Genomic DNA, 19,339 nt, shown 5'->3' with positions numbered 1-19,339 from the left:
TGTGGCCTCTCCGACTGCCACTGTGTGAAAGAGTACAGGGGGAAGCTCCTCTTCCTCTGCTGCTTTTCCTTTTATCTCTCTCTCTCTCTCTCTCTTTTCCTTTATTCACTGACTGTAAGGAAAAAAATACAACGAAAAGAAAAAGCAGAAATCTCTGCTTCTTTGCACGTTAGCGTGTCTCTCTCCGACCCTTTCTTCCCCATTTCCGCTGTTTGCTCTCTTCCTCAGATTTTCGACGGAAAATGTGATTTGTTTCATCGGCTCTCTTTCTCTCCAATTTTCTCTGTTTTTCGTTTTTTTTCCTTTCTTTTGTTGTGTTTGGGGGAATTCGTGATGAGGAGCGTCTCGTCCGACGATGATGGCCGGTGCCGGAGTTACAGCTTCAGGGCCGATGTCAGCGAGTCGGAGGGGTCCAGTGCGTGCTCGCTAGCCGGCGATGGCGACGACGTCGGATTCAACGGCCGGCTCGGCGGGAGCGGAATCGCGAGCAGCTCGCAGACATGCTCTTCGCTTCCCCCATGGTCATTGGGGAAGTCGGATGCGGGGAATTCTGCTTCCCCTGCGGCGTCGACGTCCGCCACGGCGCCTCCTCTCTCGCTCGTCGGCAGCGGAGATGGCGGGTTGTGGGGAGAGGAGGGGGAGCGCAGAGAGAAGACGGAGATCGATCCGGCAGGTGTGTCATCTAGTCCCTTTTCTGTCCAACTCTTGCTTTTTCGTTCTTTTTGCTCTGAAGAAGTTCTTTGTTGGTGGGGAATTGCAGAGGTCGAGATGATGAAGGAGCGATTCGCGAAGCTTCTCCTCGGGGAAGACATGTCCGGCGGAGGAAAGGGAGTTTGTACGGCCCTCGCCATCTCCAACGCCATCACCAACCTCTCCGGTACGTCGTTTCACCCCCACTTACTCTTCTGCATTTTTTTCTCTTCTCCTTTTTCGTGTCAATTTCGTTCGATTGTCATCAATCTGAGATCTGTTATAGCATCGCATTTCGACAGCCGAACGGTCATTTTGTGTCGCTGGAAACCCTGATTTTTTCGTTTAAACTTAGCTCCTAGGTGGTGGTAGTGTGCCGTTTAGAAGATTTTTGCAGATTCTGAATTTTGGGTAACTGATATGATGAAATCGCATGCATGCGCTAATAGCAACGGTGTTTGGGGAGCTGTGGAGGCTGGAACCATTGCCATTGCAGAAGAAGGCGTTGTGGCGCCGCGAGATGGACTGGTTACTGTGTGTTAGCGACTCCATTGTCGAGCTCATCCCTTCATTGCAGGAGTTTCCTGGTGGCAAGACCTTAGAGGTTTTTACACATTCATGGTTCTGTGTTTTGTTATTGATCTCGTCCAAATAAGCAGCATTGGATCATTGAGGATTTCATTTTCTGTGTGGTGAATTCAGGTGATGATAACCCGCCCTCGATCGGATTTGTACATTAACCTCCCTGCACTTAGGAAGCTTGAAGCGATGTTACTCGTAAGATCCTAGAGTGATGCCCTGCGTAAAGTTATAGTGATTAGTTCCTGCTTGGATTCAATATGTGGAATAGGAAGTGACTGGACATCGCAATTGATGGTTTGTAGGGAATACTCGATAGTTTCCGAGAAATGGAGTTTTGGTACGTTGATCGCGGGATACTGGTTGATGATGGTGGTGGTGATCCTTGTTGTTCCAAAAGGTCTTATCAACGGCAAGAGGAAAAATGGTGGCTTCCATGTCCACAAGTCCCGCCCAGTGGGTTGTCTGCTGATGCAGGAAAGAAGTTGCAACACTCAAAAGATTGCGTGACTCAAATTCTAAAGGCTTCCTTGGCTATAAATAGCAGCATACTAGCAGAAATGGAGATACCTGATGTCTACTTTGAGAGCTTGCCAAAGGTGAGGCTTGGCTCTTTTCAGTTGGTTGTGCTAAATGCTTCGCTTGCTTGTGCCCTCAAATAATTTTTATTTACCTGTATATAAAATAACTGCTTTTGTCATTTACAAGACACTTACATGTACTAGAAAAATGAAGTACTTGCCATTTTAAATTCAAATGGGAAGACGCATTGAAAAATTTTGGTTGGAAAGTCGCTGGTGAACCTCATGCATGTACATAACCTTTAAATATGTGAAACAGTTAAATGTTGAGCCATAGGTGCTTTTCTTATTAGCAAGTTCTCAGCTAATGTGAGGATTGGATAATAGAGACTAAAGACGAGCAATTTCTATCTACTTCTTCAATGGGAGTTTAGGCTACTTTGGGTGTGTGTGGGGGGGGGGGGGGTTATTATCCTTCTCTGGGTAAGAAAGAAAGAGAGCAATAGAGAACCTCTGGTCTCAGGAGAAGAGATGTTCATGAAGAGGAGTTGCGAAGCAATCCAATAAGTATGCAATTTGGTAGCATTAGTTGAGGATGGTGGATCTGTGAACTAAGGTCTATGGGTGCAACTTAGGATGCATGGTTGGCAAGATAAACAATATGGAACTAAATTGTGTATTACTTTGAACTCTTCAAAGCTGATTGGCTCCTGATATGTTTGCAGTTTTCAAGCATTATTCGTTTCTAAGAAGAGAACATCTTGCGGTAAAGGGACTACTTCTGATTGATTGCTGCTCATAGGTTGCACATGTGAAATCAGAAGAATCCTAATCCTAGCAAAGAACTATAACGTTGGCTGTGATTTCTCACATAATATCTTTTATTTAGAAATTAGATGTGTAGGTTGCAGTCACCATTTTACATTTTTTGTTTAGTGCCAGGAATCATGTAACAAGTTTTAGGAATTATTTGAAGAAACCTCAAATTTTCTGAATGGATCTGACCATAGCAAGCCTTGTGAAAATTGATTTTGGCTAACAAATTGGTTCAAGAGTGCAAGATGTTGATGTTTGACCAAGAACTACCCTGTATAGGATCTCTCTAGATTGATGGATAGTCAAGTCCAACTTATAATTTTAATTTTTATTTAGTTTGTTGGCTCATACATGTACCAGATTATCTCTTGTAGAAAGAAAACATTGAGCATTCACATAGCGTAATTTTCTTCAAAGAATTATCAACATGAGTAGCTTCATGTCCATCATATCATAAAAAATGGTGATAACCAATCCATATTAAAAGTGGGATGACCAGTATCTTGCTTGCCTGCACATAAAATATGACACATGCTTCCCCTACCCTTTCTCAACTTTTGAAGGAACTGTTCATACACTATGTATAGCATGTCCAACACTGTGAACATGGCATGTCAAGGGTGTCTGACACTTTAGAGAAAACAACCATATGTAGGCTGTGTGCAGTAGTTTCATTGTTGGTGTCAGTCTCCAATAGTGTGACATTATACCCTTGACCTGTCAAAAGTGCCTAGGTAACATAGCATGCCTTGGATTTAGGCACATCTCATCAGCAAAAACTAAGTCTACTAACCCTTTGATTTCATTCTCTATTTTGGTGGTTTGGTTGTACCAAATAGGCTACACGTTCAATCGATTGACTATATTCTTGTATTCAGTTCCGTTTGAAGGTGTGATGTGTAATGAGTTGTTTTCAAAAAATATGAATGAGGCATAAGCCTTAATACTTTTAAGTTTTAAGGTTAAAAAATATAAAAGTATTTAAAATGACAAATAAATTACTTCATTTACTATAAACATTAAATAAATAACCAAGAAAAAATGAATCTTTCATGAAAGTCATGACTAAATGAAAGAATACAAGTACACATCTCAAACAACACCAGAAAAAAAAATGTTGTGTTCTTTCAAATGGTATAACAACTGTTAAAATGTAAAACTGTACATATATGTATATATAATAATATTATATTATTATATATATATATATATACATTTTTAATTTCTTTCTTTTCTGTATTTTTTTTCCTTTATTTTTATTTTTTGTCTTTATGTCATCTAGTTCAGTTTGAACTAGAATGACTGTTGCTAGTCAAGTCCTGTCCAGACTTGACTAGCAATAGAGCTGTTGGACTGACACATTCCAACAGCTCTAAATAGAGCTGTTGGACTGTGCCCAACAGCTCTATTGAGTCCTCTTTCAGCTGTGTATATAAAGGGGTGCAGCCCCTCTTGTATTTCACTCCAATGCTTCTTAAGCAATTGGTTTTTCATATCAATAAAGAATACATTTTTATTTTTATTTTGTTTCCAGTTATACCCTTTTTAAGGGTTATTCTTTAGTGTCATTCTTGACACTTGCGCTTGTTAATCAAAGCTCGTGTTTCGAAGATCCCCATTTCATTTCATGGTATCAGAGCCGCGGAAGTACTAAATCTTGAGGAAAAGCTGCCTCGGTTTCCGTGCCCGTTTGCAAAAGTGTTCGCCACTTGAAGAGAAGTGTTTTATCACTTCATTGGAGAAGATTTCACATCTTGTTGTATTGTTTTTTTTTTTTCTCATTTTCCTTCTTGTTTCTCTTCTATCCCTATTCTTTCTCTCCTTGTAATCGATGGATGACAATGATAAAGTCACCATCATGCCTATGAAATTAAGCGATACGAACTATGTAACATGGGCTTCAATCATGAAGCACCATATATGGGGAAAAGGCTTATGGGGGATTGTGGATGGTTCCGATTCGGAACCTAAGCTATCTCTTACTAAAAAGGAGGGAGATAAAGACGTCCCTCTATCAGAAGAAGAGAAAATCAAGGCTATTGCCTCATACGAGAAGAAATGGAAAGAATGGAGAATATCTCATGCGAAGATAATGTCATGGCTTATCAATAGCGTTGACATTAAAAAATGCTCAAGTCTTGCCAAATTTGATCATGCCGATAAGGCATGGGAATACCTTAAGAATATGTATTCCCTTAAAGATATTGCACACGTGTGCAACCTCCAAGAAAAAGTTCGAATGATGACACAAGGAGACAAAACTATTCGTGAATATTACAATGGGTTGTCCGAACTTTTGGAAGAACTTTCCCTTTTAGAACCAAAGTGGCATTGTGCCGAAGACATCGAGCTTCGTCAGAAACAACTCGATGTTGAACATTTTTACCAGTTTATCACTGGATTAAGGCCGGAATTTGAAACCACTAAATCGGCCCTACTTCACCGGGGAAAAATTCCTTCTATTGTTGAAACTATTGAAGAGTTAACAATGGAAGAAAATCGTCTCCGGAAAGGTTCTTTAAAAATTGAAGATGATTCCGTTTTAGCCGTGTCTAGACCAGGGAATCATGTTCGATCATATAGGCCTCCTCACTTTAACCGACAAAATGGTGACTATGATAAGAAGAAAGTTATTTGTCATCACTGTCATGAACCGGGACACTACAGGCCACAATGTCCCAAACTTAAGGAGCTGAGAGAAAAAAGAGCTACAATTGCTGGATCGGAGCCTAAAGATCAGGATGCACCAGTTTCCCTGGCCCAACTAATGGAGATCCTTCAGCCTCTCATCAAAGGTGCCTCTTCCTCATCTGAAGCTTCAACCGGCGCAGCAGCCTCATCTTTTTCTGATTTAGGTAAAATTTCTTGGCTTCTTGACTCTGGTGCATCTTTTCATATGACCCCAAATAATCAAAGTCTATCCAAATGTGTTAAAAATAAAACAAGTGTGTCAAAGGTCTTTACTGCTGATGGGACTTCTCTTGAAATAGAAGGAATAGGAGATTTTGAAAAAATTTATAAAACAAAAAAATTTTTTATTCCAGAAATTAGACATGTTCCCAAATTAAATTTAAATCTTTTATCTGTATCTCAAATTTCTGATTATGGGTGTAATATTTCTTTTTCTTCTCATGGTTGTTGGGTACAGGATCGCCAGTCAGGCAAGCTGATTGGGGAAGGCCATAGAGAAGGAGGACTCTATTACATGGATTTTTTGGAAATGCCGAAAAAAGCTTTTTGTTATAATATTCAAAAAATAGAGTTGGAACTGTGGCATAAGAGACTTGGTCACCCACATGTAGCCAAAATCCAACATTTTCCAAATCTAGGGAAATTTTGTAACTCTGAATCATTTGATTGTAAAGATTGTATTCTCGGCAAAATGAAAAGATTACCATTTCAGAACAGAACCTTTTTCTCTTCAAGACCACTTGAATTAATACACTCGGATGTTTGGGGTCCTGCACCAGTAATTTCTAAAGGAGGATTTGTTTACTATGTTATTTTTGTCGATGATTTCTCCCGACATACGTGGATGTACTTTCTCAAACATAAGTCTGAAGTATTTTCATACTTTCAAACTTTTCATAATATGGTTAAAAACAAATTTCAAAATGATATTACTATTTTTCGCACAGATTCAGGGGGAGAGTTTTTATCCACAGATTTTCAAAATTATCTTAAATTGCATGGCATCACACACCAAAGATCTTGTCCTTATACACCTCAACAAAATGGACTGGCAGAACGAAAACATCGCCATATTATAGAAACCACTAGAACTTTATTAATAGCAAATCAAGTCCCTAAAGACTTTTGGGCAGAAGCTGCCTTAACTGCCACCTATCTCATTAATAGGATGCCATCTTCTTCGTTACAAAATATCACTCCCATTGAAAAACTTATGAACATTTCTCCAGACTACTCTAGATTAAGAATATTTGGGTGCAAATGTTTCATATTTACTGACAAAAATGATAAACTTTCCCCTCGTGCGATTCCTTGTGCCTTTTTAGGATATGCTGAAAACCAGAAAGGTTATAGATGTTTTGACTTCAAAAATAATAAACTATATGTGTCTAGAAATGTTTCCTTTCTTGAAAAGGAGAGCTTCTTTGATTTTAGAAAATTAAAAGACGTCACTGAGTACTCCTTTTTGCTAGATCTAACATCAACATCTGATGAATATGACCTTGATTGTAACTTTGATGATGATCCAAGAATTATTGATCTTAATGTTGAAAATGAAGAAGTTCATAGAGATACTAGTATTCAATATTCCAGGCGACAAGAGTCTAATACTCCATGTGCACTTGAGAAATATTCTAACATTCCAACTAGACAATCATCCCGAATCTCGAGGCCTCCAGAAAAGTTTGTATCATACGAGTCTTTCTCACCCACATATAGGGCAGTTATTGCATTAATTCACTCATATGAAGAACCATCCACATATTTTCAAGCAAAAAATGATATCAAATGGATAGAAGCCATGAAAGTTGAATTAGATGCACTTGAAAAGGCTTCTACATGGAATATTCAAGATCTTCCTCCAGGGAAGAAAACTATAGGATGTCGATGGGTTTATAAAATTAAAACCAAGAGTGATGGTACTCTTGAAAGATATAAAGCTCGTTTAGTAGCCAAAGGTTATGCCCAAGAATATGGGATTGATTATGAAGAAACCTTTGCTCCGGTGGCTCGTATGACTACTGGCCGAACCTTAATTGCCTTAGCTTCTATCAAAAAATGGTTTATTTTTCAAATGGATGTCAAAAATGCTTTTTTAAATGGAAAGCTAGTTGAAGAAGTATATATGGAACCCCCTCCTGGTCTAAGTATTCCTAAGGGTAAAGTCCTTCGCTTAGAAAAAGCTCTTTATGGACTTAAACAAGCACCAAAAGCTTGGTATGATAGGTTTAGTCGTGTTACGATTGATATTGGTTTTCAATTCTGTTTAACTGACACTGCTTTGTTTATTAAGAATTCTGATGCAGGGATCATTGTGCTTCTTCTCTATGTGGATGATATGATCATCACCGGAAGCGATAAACAGGGAGTTGAAACAATCAAAACACTTCTTAAATCTCATTTTGAAATCACTGATTTGGGCTTGTTGAGATATTTTTTAGGCATTGAAGTTGCTTATTCTCCTAGAGGATATTTATTATCTCAGACTAAATTTGCTTTTGATATTGTTTTCAGGTCTGGTATTACTGATGATAAGAAAGTTGACACTCCAGAAGTTGTTAATGTTAAAATGAAGATTGATGATGGAGAACTTCTTGCAGACCCTACTCCTTACAGACAGCTTGTCGGGGCACTTTCCTATCTATCCATTACCAGACCAGATATAGCACATGCTGTTCATACAGCAAGTCAATTTCAACATGCTCCTACTTCTGTTCATATGGGAGCAGTCATGCGTATTATCAGATACATCAAGTCCTCTCTTTCACGAGGACTTTTCTTATCTTCCTCCTCTTCTCTTGATTTAATTGCATATACTGATGCTGATTGGGGAGGTGATCCCAATAACAGACACTCAACCACTGGCTTTTGTGTCTTTTTAGGGGAATCATTAATCTCGTGGAGGTGTAAAAAGCAGCAGAAGGTATCTCTCTCATCCACCGAAGCTGAATACAGAGCCATGGCAACCACGACCATGGAAGTAGTTTGGCTCCGACGACTGCTTGCTGACATGGGAGTTGAAGCAACAAAGGCTTCACAAATGTGTTGTGACAACAAAAGTGCGATCTACATTGCCAGTAACAGAACATTCCACGAACGCACCAAACACATCGAAATGGATTGTCACTACGTCAGAGAGGAATATCTACACGGGATAATTGATCTGCCATATGTCACTTCAGAATATCAGTTAGCAGACCTCTTTACAAAGCCTCTCGCTGCTCCCCGATTTCACTTTCTCTTAGACAAACTTTCGCTCATTGTACCGTAAGTTTGAGGGGGAGTGTTAAAATGTAAAACTGTACATATATGTATATATAATAATATTATATTATTATATATATATATAAATACATTTTTAATTTCTTTCTTTTCTGTATTTTTTTTCCTTTATTTTTATTTTTTGTCTTTATGTCATCTAGTTCAGTTTGAACTAGAATGACTGTTGCTAGTCAAGTCCTGTCCAGACTTGACTAGCAATAGAGCTGTTGGACTGACACATTCCAACAGCTCTAAATAGAGCTGTTGGACTGTGCCCAACAGCTCTATTGAGTCCTCTTTCAGCTGTGTATATAAAGGGGTGCAGCCCCTCTTGTATTTCACTCCAATGCTTCTTAAGCAATTGGTTTTTCATATCAATAAAGAATACATTTTTATTTTTATTTTGTTTCCAGTTATACCCTTTTTAAGGGTTATTCTTTAGTGTCATTCTTGACACTTGCGCTTGTTAATCAAAGCTCGTGTTTCGAAGATCCCCATTTCATTTCAACAACAACAACTACGCCTTCATTCCAAAACAATTGGGGGTTCTTTCAAATGGTATGAATAATAATAATAAGTGAAAAAAACAACCCAATAATGACTGCAAGGTTTCGACCCACATTAACAAAACCATGTTTCTAAATTATTTGAGCTATTTATTTCTTGAAAAAATAAAACTGAATTTCCACTATGCATGAGCTCTCAAGGATGGGCTTATATGCAAAACTAGTATAATATAAATTCCAACTTTAAGTCTATGTTCCCTGAGTGCATTAAATGGAAAAGGGTCTGCTTGAACAATTAAGCAAGTTCAAAGTTACTATTTCATTACTTTTAAGTTGCTGTTTCTTTCTTTCCAAGGAAAGAGAATTAAGTTTTTGTTCTGTAAAATGTGTGCAGAATAGCTACAACCTAACTGTGAACTTGATCTAGCTAACCCAAAAATTGTCGAGCAAGACTTTTGCTGCAAGCATCTTTTTAGAGTTTGACACCAAAAAAACTAAAATGAGTTAACCTCTTAAGCTTGAATTATCTTTAGTAATTTTCCATTAACCACAAAAAATGAAAAGGCACTCAATGTACACCTACAAAACTCCTAGCAAAGAGAATATAATATCAAACGAAGGTAATGTAACATCAAAATATATAAGAGAAAAATAAAAATTTAAGGAAAAATATGTGCCTTTAGTTATTTTTTGTGGAAAAGCATCCTTTGATCTCTCTCATCAATGGTATTTTTTTCTGGAAATAAGCACCATAGAACTCCTTTATGCCTTCCCATATCTTTTAAGCAATCTTTAGCATGTAAAATACTGTAAAATATAACCTAATATTTTTGTTATGTGCATTTTTTAGCAAGATAAAAATGCAAAACCTTTATGTTCTATGCTAATTATTCTCAAAAGTAGATGACGACTGTATTTAGAGGTATTTGTAACTTGGTAGGGGTTGCCTAATAAGTGCCAGTTGATTAAGTCTTGAGAGAGGCTGACATCTCATATAAAGGTTTTAGGCCTCTTTAAGGAAGAGGTGTGGGCCTCACTTCCAATTAAAGCGGCCTAAGCTTTTTAGGCTCAAATTCTGTATAAGCCTTTAAGGTGTCTTTAATGCCTCTAAAAGCTCTTTTGAAAACCATGTTGGTAGCTGCCTGTTTGCTGCAAGACCATGTGGATTGGTTAACAATTCTTGGGTGGCTCCATCTACAACGATCTCTTAAAGTTAGAATATTCTGTTTAGAATCCAATACACATGGAAGAGGTGTGGGCCTCACTTCCAATTAAAGAGGCCTAAGCTTCTGAGGTTCAAATTCTGTAGAAGCCTATAAGGTATCTTTAATGCCTCTAAAAGCTCTTTTAAAAACCATGTTGGTAGCTGCCTGTTTGCTGCAAGACCATGTGGATTGGTTATCAATTCTTGGGTGGCTGCATCTGAATATTCTGTTTAGAATCCAATACACATGGCAGTTTTGCTGAAATGATCATGGCTTCCTCACTCAATTTGTTTGACTGTTCATATCGTTATATGATTATACATATTGGCTGAACATGTTTCAAGTGTCTAAAACTGGATCTAGAATTTGTGGGTGTCTTGTCATACTGTCATGTCTCCCTTTATACTGATGAGGTTGGGTGTTTGAAGCCCATCTTCACAAATGTTTTGCATCTTATCCGTGACTGCTGATTTATTGAGTTTTGTGCAGAATGGGAAGGCTTGCTTAGGCGATATAATCTATCACTACATAAGTGCGGACCAGTTTTCACCCGATTGTCTTCTTGATTGCTTAGACCTGTCATCTGAGCACCAAACTTTGGAAATTGCCAACGGAATTGAAGCTGCAATACACCTTTGGAGGCGCAAATGCTGCAAAAAAAAATCACCAACAATGAAAGGTTCAAAGTCTCCTTGGGGTGCCAAGGTAAAGGGATTGGTGGGAGATGCAGATAAGACCCATCTTCTTCTACAACGTGCTGAGACCCTCTTTCGGAGCTTGAAGATACGGTTTCCTGGTTTATCACAGACCATTCTAGACATGAACAAAATTCAGTACAACAAGGTATAGTACATTAGTTCTTCAGCTGTTGCTTATAATATATTAACTACTGCACAAACTTTCCTCTAAGATAAATTAATTAAGTCCTTTCTGCTTGTTCTAGGATGTGGGTCAGTCAATCCTGGAAAGCTACTCAAGAGTTTTAGAGTCGTTGGCCTTTAACATTATAGCACGGATCGATGACTTAATCTTTGTGGATGATGCTTGCAAGAGCTGTGCAGCAGATTCTGTGCCTCTGATGAGCAAGGGGGGAAGGGGTCCTATTCCCATACAGAAGAGGATATCACCGAGTCCGTTTTCAATCCAAAACACTCCTTATGCATCTCCTTTTGCAACACCAACTTTTTGTTCATCTCCATTATATGACAGCCCTGGAAGGTCACCTGAATCTCCTACCGGAAAATCCCAAAAGCAGCCATACATAAGAAAAGACAAGGTTGATGCACTATGGAACAGTAAGGTAGAGAAGCTTGTTCCTACTGACGTGGAGAGAACATGGGCATGCCCTGGCAGCCTGGGAGTGAGAAAAGATTTGGGTACTGCACCGGAACGTGACTGATCATGCATGAATACATGATGCACAATTGCAAAAGCCAATTTCGTGCAAGCCTCTGATTTTACTATAAGCAGTGGATGCAGGATCTAGACAGGTAGAATGGTTTGCCTTGCTATTGTATAGAATTCCAATACTAGCTAATGGATTTTTTGCCACCTGTAGTATCAATTCCAGCACAGAGAGGTTACTACTAATGTCGCACCTCTAAGTATAATGTTCTTACCTCTGCACCCTTTATACATGAAATAAAAAGTTGAAACTGATGCATGTGAGAACTTCCCTGATTCCTTTTTCCTCAGGAAAAATGAAGAAACAGTTTGATGTCTATAAATTTCACTTGTGCATAGTATCAGAGAAGGAATTAGTTGCTTTTAATTACCTAACATGGGAATGTTTTGTCAATATAGGGATGTTAGCTGTGTTTTGACTAATTTATCTGCAAACTTATTTCACCATGAGAACTTCCCTGATTCCTTTTTCCTCAGGAAAAATGAAGAAACAGTTTGATGTCTATAAATTTCACTTGTGCATAGTATCAGAGAAGGAATTAGTTGCTTTTAATTACCTAACATGGGAATGTTTTGTCAATATAGGGATGTTAGCTGTGTTTTGACTAATTTATCTGCAAACTTATTTCACCATGAAAAAAAGGTTTCATCTAATTTTTACGATCTCATGTAATCCTTCTGATTTATTCTCGATAGCATCTGAATTGAATACAAGTGGTTTAAAGTCGAAAAATAGACATTGTGATGAATGATATCCATGATGAACTGATTGGCACATTAATGGTTATAGACCACTGCACTCGTCAAATATGATCTCAACCCCATGCAGGTTTGACTTGGACTCATTTTTTCCCAAATAGGACCTGCCTGCTATCGAACTTGGGATATTGTGATTTCAACTCCATATTAGACTCGTATCAGTGATGAATTTAACTGGAACCATCCTACACATTCGTGTCCAACCTTGATGTATGCTTAATAGAACTTGTTCAAACTTAAACCTGTTTAGTTTGGTTGTGGTCCAATAAATCTGTCAATGGCTGAAACCGTACAAACACTATGATCCTTTTTAGTCCTATTTGGGTTACATGGAAGTTTTAGGTTTTCCATTTGTCTAGCTTGAGTCTATTCCACCAATCCCTCAAAAGGGCAGGGTGGGTGATGGAGGGTACCTCGAGGACTCTTATTGGTTCATGTGAGTGCAATTGCTCTCTCTCTCTCTCTCTCTCTCTCTCTCTCTCTCTCTCTCTCTCTCTCTCTCTCTCTCTCTCTCTCTCTCTCTCATGTAGTCTGTCAATTGGATATCCAATGGAATTTGACTTTATTTAGGCTATGTTTGGGATCCTTGAATCAGTGGTTGTGTTGTGGTTTTGGCCATGCTCTCATACTCTCTTTCTGTTTGGGAGCAGTGGGGTTGTTGAAACAATGCGTAGGGACTGGTGTTGGCAGGCCCAACACCACATTTCAACACCTTTCACTAGAGGATGTTTTTGGCAACTTCATTTCTCAACATCACATATTGGCGAAACGAGATTTTGTTTGTTTTTTTTTTTTTTTTGACAGAAAAAATTGGGGTTAAGCAGACCCTTACCAGTTATACAACCATACCAATTCGGGGTTCGAACTTGCAACGTCCCAACACAAGGTGACGTGCACTAACCTGCTCCTGCCAGACAAGCAGAGCCCCGTTGGTTGGCAAAACGATATTTTGGCAAGATACTGAAACCCTGTTTTGATCACATTGTAAGGCTGCCAAACATAGCCTTAGTTGTGTTTGATAAGCCAAGACTATATTCAATTATAAACAGGTGTATATAATATGGTCTCGAAGTATTGCTATCGAATCCAATAAATAACCGAATTTGACATAAACCCAAATCTGTTTACATGCAAAAAAGTGAATCTGATACGAGGTTTTTACCGTCAGAATCCAAATCCAAATTCGAGGCCGTTTCACGCGGAGTAAAAAAATTAAAGTGGGATAAGAAAAGTGAAAAAACGCCGTCTGTGGGAATCGAACCCACGACCACGTGGTTAAAAGCCACGCGCTCTACCAGCTGAGCTAAGACGGCTGCTTGAAAGACTGAACGTATATTATTTATTTAAACATTATTTTGTTAGTCCCACGATGCCATGAAGGTCAGTAATCTTAATCTATGTTACAAAATACGGCTACTACCCGACTCGTGATACATGGCATGTGAGTGTGAACCAAATAGAGCATGAGGATGTGAATTTTCAGTTTTTAATTAATAAATTTTTTTGATATTTTATTGAAAGATTATTAAAAGTAATAAAAAACCATTAAATTCATTAAACAATACCCTTCATGTCTGAATCTTGTTAGCATATTTGATTCATGTCACTATGGGCATGCCGCCCAAAATAGCATGCCCTTGGAGTAGTGTAACTCTTGAAAAGGAGATGACTGATGTGGTGCATTGCTTGAAGACACAAAGGCTCATAGTTTGCAGCAATGTTGTCAGTATCGATATCGGCCCTGAATCATTTGGCGATCCATTCAGCTGTGGCCGATACCTCAAGTGAACCGTTCTGTATTGGCCTAAAAATAATAAAAAATTATTGTGTCAATCATAACGTGACACATGTTAAAACCATTAAAATATTTTTAAAACAATAGCAAAAAAATTTAATTTTTGTATCTTTTTACATTTATTAAAAAATAGCCGATTCAGGCTTGCAACGTAACAATTTTCTGTCCGATACGATGTGTATCGGCCGATAGGCACCTATTGGTTTGCAGTAAAGACAAGTATTTTTGTTTTAGGTGAGCAGCAAAGGCAAGTATTGTAAGGGTGAAATTTTAACAATTCAATTATATATACAACGAGTTTGTTTATTAATTTGATGTATAATTATGTTGGAATCTAGCGGTTTCTTTTCACTAATTGGATGCTTTTGATTTTGTACAATAGATAGCATGAGAATCTCCGTGCTCCAGTATGTCTACCAAAGATATGAAGAATGCATGCTTACATATTGAACAAGGGCCCCTCCGGATAGAGTCAGTAGATTTTGGTTTGATCACGTTAAAAAAGTATAAACATGTTGGCCCACTATCCAATCTGAATCTGAAGTCCATCTCTCTTCATGACAAATTAGTAGTTGTACAACATGATGATTTTGTTTTTTAATGACAAGGAATTCACTAGGATCGAGTTCTAATTGGCCCTACCCTATAGTGGTAAACCACAATTTTGATCCATACCTGTTGCAGGTAGGGATGGCAGTGGGGCGGGGCGGGGTGGGGGACAAGGTCTCCACCCCCGCCCCGCCTCAAGATTTTATCCTCCACCCCCGCCTCCATCCCCGGCGGGGAATGGATTTTATCCTCCATCCCCGCCTTCATCCTCGTTTCATGTCCTCCATCCCCGGTTCAAACGGGGATGAGGCGGGGCGGGGATATTGCGGGGAAAAGTGGTCGGGGCGGGGTTGGGGTGGGGATGAGGCGGGGATCGGGGCGGGGTGGGGAAAAGTGCACGTCCATCCCCGCCTCCATCCCCGGATGGGGATGGATTTTAACCTTCGTCCCCGCCTCCATCCCCGTTTCATACCCTTCATCCCCTGTCCAAACGGGGCGAGACGGGGCGGGGCCCCGCTTTCCCCCGGTCCACTGCCATCCCTAGTTGCAGGTTTGATCTCAAGTGAAAAAAGACTAGGAGGGATTTTCTAAGAAGAGAAGAAGACGGAAGGCAAAACTTGTTACTTCCATTATCGAGAGTCTTAGCAGTAAATATAGAAAACAGCGTGAATATCCCACAAATCATGGGTTTGGATACAAGGAAAGTGTACAAAACGCATATGACAACAGTATAAGGTCTATCGTGAGGACCAAATGGAGCGACTAACCCACGATATCCATGGACCCTGGATAGAGTTGCATCCATAGTTGTGATACTCCCCCTCAAGTTGGAGGTGAAGGTCTATAACGACCAACTTGGATATGATGGAAAGAAATTGATTTCTTCCCAAAGCTTTTGTGAATAGGTCTGCAGGTGGGTGGACACATGCTCAATAGCTACTATGCTTGTTTAAACCTTTTCTCAAACAAGATGACAATCTAATTCGATGTGCTTTGTTCATTCATGAAATACAGAGTTGGAAGCAATGTGGATTGCTGCATGATTATCACAAAACATTTTTCCTTGGACCTTTATAATAATGACCAAGATCTGTCAAGAGAGCTTTGAGCCAAACAGGTTCACATGTAGCAGCTGTCATTAAACGATATTCAGCATCAAAAAAAGATTGTGATATCATGGTCTGCTTCTTTCTTCTCCAAGATAACAGGTTGTTACCTAATAAGGTAAAGTATCTAGTTACTGATCGACGGATCATGAGGCAACTTGCCCAATCCGAATCGCAATAAGCCTTTAACTACAGCTCAGTATTAGTTGGCAAAACAATCTCTTTCCTAGGTGAGGACTTCAAATATCTAAGAACAGGTAGGGCAGCTTCATAATGCAGAATTTGTGGTTCTTGCATGAATTGGCTCAAAATGTGAAATGGGTATACAATATACGGTCATGTCAGGTATATAAGAAGCCCTAACAAACGCCGATATCTAGTGGCGTCTTCAAGGATATCACCATCTTGTGAAGTAAGAGTTTTTTATCCATGAGAAAATCGATCGATTTTGCCCTAAGTAGGCATGTATCAGATAACATGTCTAAGATGTATTTTCTTTGGCTCAGGAATATCCCTATGGGTGACCTTGCTACTTCAATTCCCAAAAAATATTTTAACTGTACCAAATCCTTCAAATGAAAACGTGAATCAAAAAGTCTTTAATCAATGAAATTTCATCTTCATCATTTTCAGAGACCAAATGTCATCAACGTATATCAATATAATAAAGAATTTGGATCTGGTTCGTCTTGTAAAGAGAGTATAGTTAGCATTAGACTGGACAAATTTTGCTTCTTCACCGATGACAATTTGTTGAACCAATTCCTAAAAGATTGTTTGAGTCCATTGATAAACTTATTCAGTCGGCACACCTAATGCTCCCCCTTAGCATGAAACACTGGGGAAAGTTGCATGTAAACTTCTTCACGGAGATCCCCATGAAAGAAGGCATTGCTGACATATAAATGGTAAATGAAGCATCAACGAATTGAAGTGAGTCAAGCATCACATAGTGGTCAATTTGGCTATAAGGGTAAATGTCTCATGATAATCAAAACCTTCTATTTGAGTATAGCCCTTGGCTACAAGGCATAACTTTTAACGCTCAATGGATACGTTTGATCTGTGTTTCACTTTGTAGACCCATTTATATCTAATGAAATGTTTGTCTGAGTGTCCAACTATTGTTAGTTTCCAAGGCTCCAATTTCAATCGACATTGCATCCCACCAATTTGAATGCTTCACAACCTTACTAAACTTTGTGGTACATCATCAAAGAGAATAAAGACAAAAAATCAATATGGGCATATGAAAATTTAGGCAAAGGTATGAACTTGGCTATGGGGTGTGATATACCTGAAGAATGTCGATCAGAGACCATCGATGAACTTTGATTAGGCTGGGTATCCACGAAGGTGCATACATAGTCTGTGAGATAGGATGGTTTGGAGCAGTGCTTAGTTAAGCGACATAGGTGAGAGGAACTGGTTGGTTGTGGATCAACGATATTGGTGCTACGATTGGTGGACGCACTATATCTGGAATAGGGATTGGAACTAGTTTGATAAGAAGATTTAGGTTGGCCGGATTCATGTGATGCAGGTTCTTCAATGGGATCTATGGGACAAGAATCATTCTCCTTTGCAAGACAATCCAGAGGTTGGGGCAAGGTGGGCACAATTATATCAGCTACCTTATTGTGAAAAGAAAATTGTGTTTTATGAAAAATGACATCCCAACTAGTGAATAAGGTATGATTTTCAAGGTTATACAATCGATATCTTTTTTGGCCAAAAGGATAACCAACAAACACACAACGCCTACATCTGGATGCAAATTTGTCATGAGTTAGAGAATGGTTTTGAGCATAACACAAACAACTGAAACTACTCAGATGTTTGTAATCAAGTTTGGTTTGGAACAGATCTCATATGCGACTGTGCGAACACATTTTCCCCAAAATAAAATAAAATAAGCAAATTGGCTTGAAATCACAATGCACATGCAACTTCAAGAAGGTGCCCATGTTTGTGTTCAACCTTTCCATTTTGCTAAGGTGTTCCTACACACGAACATTAATGATTTATCCCATCTTGGTGAAAAAATGTCTGTAAGTTTTGTGCCATGAATGCAGCCCCATTGTCAATCCAAAAACGTTGGACTCGTCTCTTGAATTGAGTCTTAACTATAGCATAAAACTTGCATAAGAAATAAAAGGTTTCTTATTTGAATCTCATGAGATATATCCACTTGCTTTGTAAAAAATCACCAACAATAGTTAAAAAATAATGTGCACCCATGTGTGAAGGTATAGCATACCTGCCCCAAGTATCACAATGAATAAAAGGAAACGGTTTATTACTAACTTTGGAGCTAATAGGAAAGGGCAATCTAATTTGTTTAGCTCTTTGACAAGCATCACAAAAATCTATGAAATGAAAATAAATTTCAACATTGTCTTTATTCAAAAAAAAAAAGATACTCATAGGATGGATGGCCAAGCCTCATGTGCTAAAATTCGAGAATCGACCTGACTTGTGGCCTGTAAGGCTTGATGGGTGGGTTGTGTCTCAATGAGATGGTAAAGCTCGTCTCCCTGTTCACTTGCTCCAATTGGCTTCTTCATTAAAAGGTTTTGAAAGAGAAAAAGTAGAAAAAAAAAAACAAAATTGCAGCTCATGGAGCTTGTTCGTTTTAAAACAAAAAGTAAGTTGTATCATAAATTTGAAACATATAGAACATTGGTTAGCATAATGGAATGAGAAATGTGAGTGCTGCCCACATGAGTGACCAGCGCATTTTAGTCATTCAAAAGTTTTACAAGATGCAGTTTTATGAGAGAAACAATGTCAAATAGGTTCTCAAGGTGTGGCATCATGTGGTCTGATGCTCCGGTGTCAATAAATTGAAAAAACTGATCATTTACCTACTAGGTTATCTTCAACATGTTTGATATCCATATTAAGCCATGATGAAAGTTGACTTGGTTGATCCTCAGAAAGTTGTGATAGTATGGTGCCACAGTGGAGGAAGAAGGTTGTGCTTGCAAACACACTCCACTTGACACAACGGTAGCTATTGCTTTTCCAAATTCCACACTTCCCTTACTGTCGCCTTTTGGGTGATTGGGCGGGTAACCGTCAAGAGCATAACAACATGCCTTCACATGTCCAACCATACCCCAATGGTCACATTTGGGGCGAGTCTTGCCTCTCCCCATACCATGGTTAGGAAAGGCATTGACCCGATTTTGATGGGTCATGTTTGTCTTGGACATAAGTGTTGTAGTGACAAGAGAAATGTGTTCTTGTCTAAGGTCTAAAATCATCTTCTTTGATTGATTGGTTCAAAAATGTCGCTTAAGGTTGACCCATACATCCTGAGCATTGTCCGCATATATGACATTGTTTGCAAGCTCTTTTGGTAGTGCATTAAGGATCCATGACATCATGTCAGTGCATCTGTCCTAAACGACTGTCTTCGTTGAGCCTTCGGTTGGCCATGCTAGGGACCCAT

At 38.9% G+C, this 19,339-nt stretch overlaps 1 protein-coding gene and 1 non-coding gene across 2 annotated transcripts; one reads left to right on the top strand and one right to left on the bottom strand.

The window, feature by feature from the left end:
- Positions 1-324: 324 nt before the first annotated feature.
- Positions 325-12,017, top strand: LOC149842530 (rop guanine nucleotide exchange factor 1-like). The gene is made up of 7 exons (XM_090001474.1): positions 325-673; positions 761-877; positions 1,140-1,294; positions 1,393-1,467; positions 1,575-1,868; positions 10,759-11,112; positions 11,213-12,017. The coding sequence occupies exons 1-7, from the start codon at positions 334-336 to the stop codon at positions 11,666-11,668; spliced, it is 1,791 nt and encodes a 596-aa protein (XP_089857600.1). The 5' UTR covers positions 325-333; the 3' UTR covers positions 11,669-12,017.
- Positions 12,018-13,672: 1,655 nt separating this feature from the next.
- Positions 13,673-13,745, bottom strand: TRNAK-UUU (transfer RNA lysine (anticodon UUU)). The gene has a single exon. It is a non-coding gene; the product is annotated as a tRNA-Lys (tRNA).
- Between the last annotated feature and the right edge of the window lie 5,594 nt (positions 13,746-19,339).

The sequence above is a fragment of the Nuphar pumila genome, chromosome 3 (assembly GCF_984573655.1).
Source record: "Nuphar pumila chromosome 3, dmNupPumi1.hap1.1, whole genome shotgun sequence".
NCBI classification, from domain to species: Eukaryota; Viridiplantae; Streptophyta; class Magnoliopsida; order Nymphaeales; family Nymphaeaceae; genus Nuphar; species Nuphar pumila.
This window is presented reverse-complemented; position numbering and strand designations above follow the sequence as displayed.

What these genes read in the sequence shown, in the direction of transcription:
- LOC149842530 (XM_090001474.1), top strand. Translation starts at nt 334, where the DNA reads ATGAGGAGCGTCTCGTCCGACGATGATGGCCGGTGCCGGAGTTACAGC. An exon ending in GACGGAGATCGATCCGGCAG is followed by an intron (nt 674 to 760) that starts GTGTGTCATCTA and finishes GGGGAATTGCAG; the next exon opens with AGGTCGAGATGATGAAGGAG. An exon ending in ACTTTGAGAGCTTGCCAAAG is followed by an intron (nt 1,869 to 10,758) that starts GTGAGGCTTGGC and finishes AGTTTTGTGCAG; the next exon opens with AATGGGAAGGCTTGCTTAGG.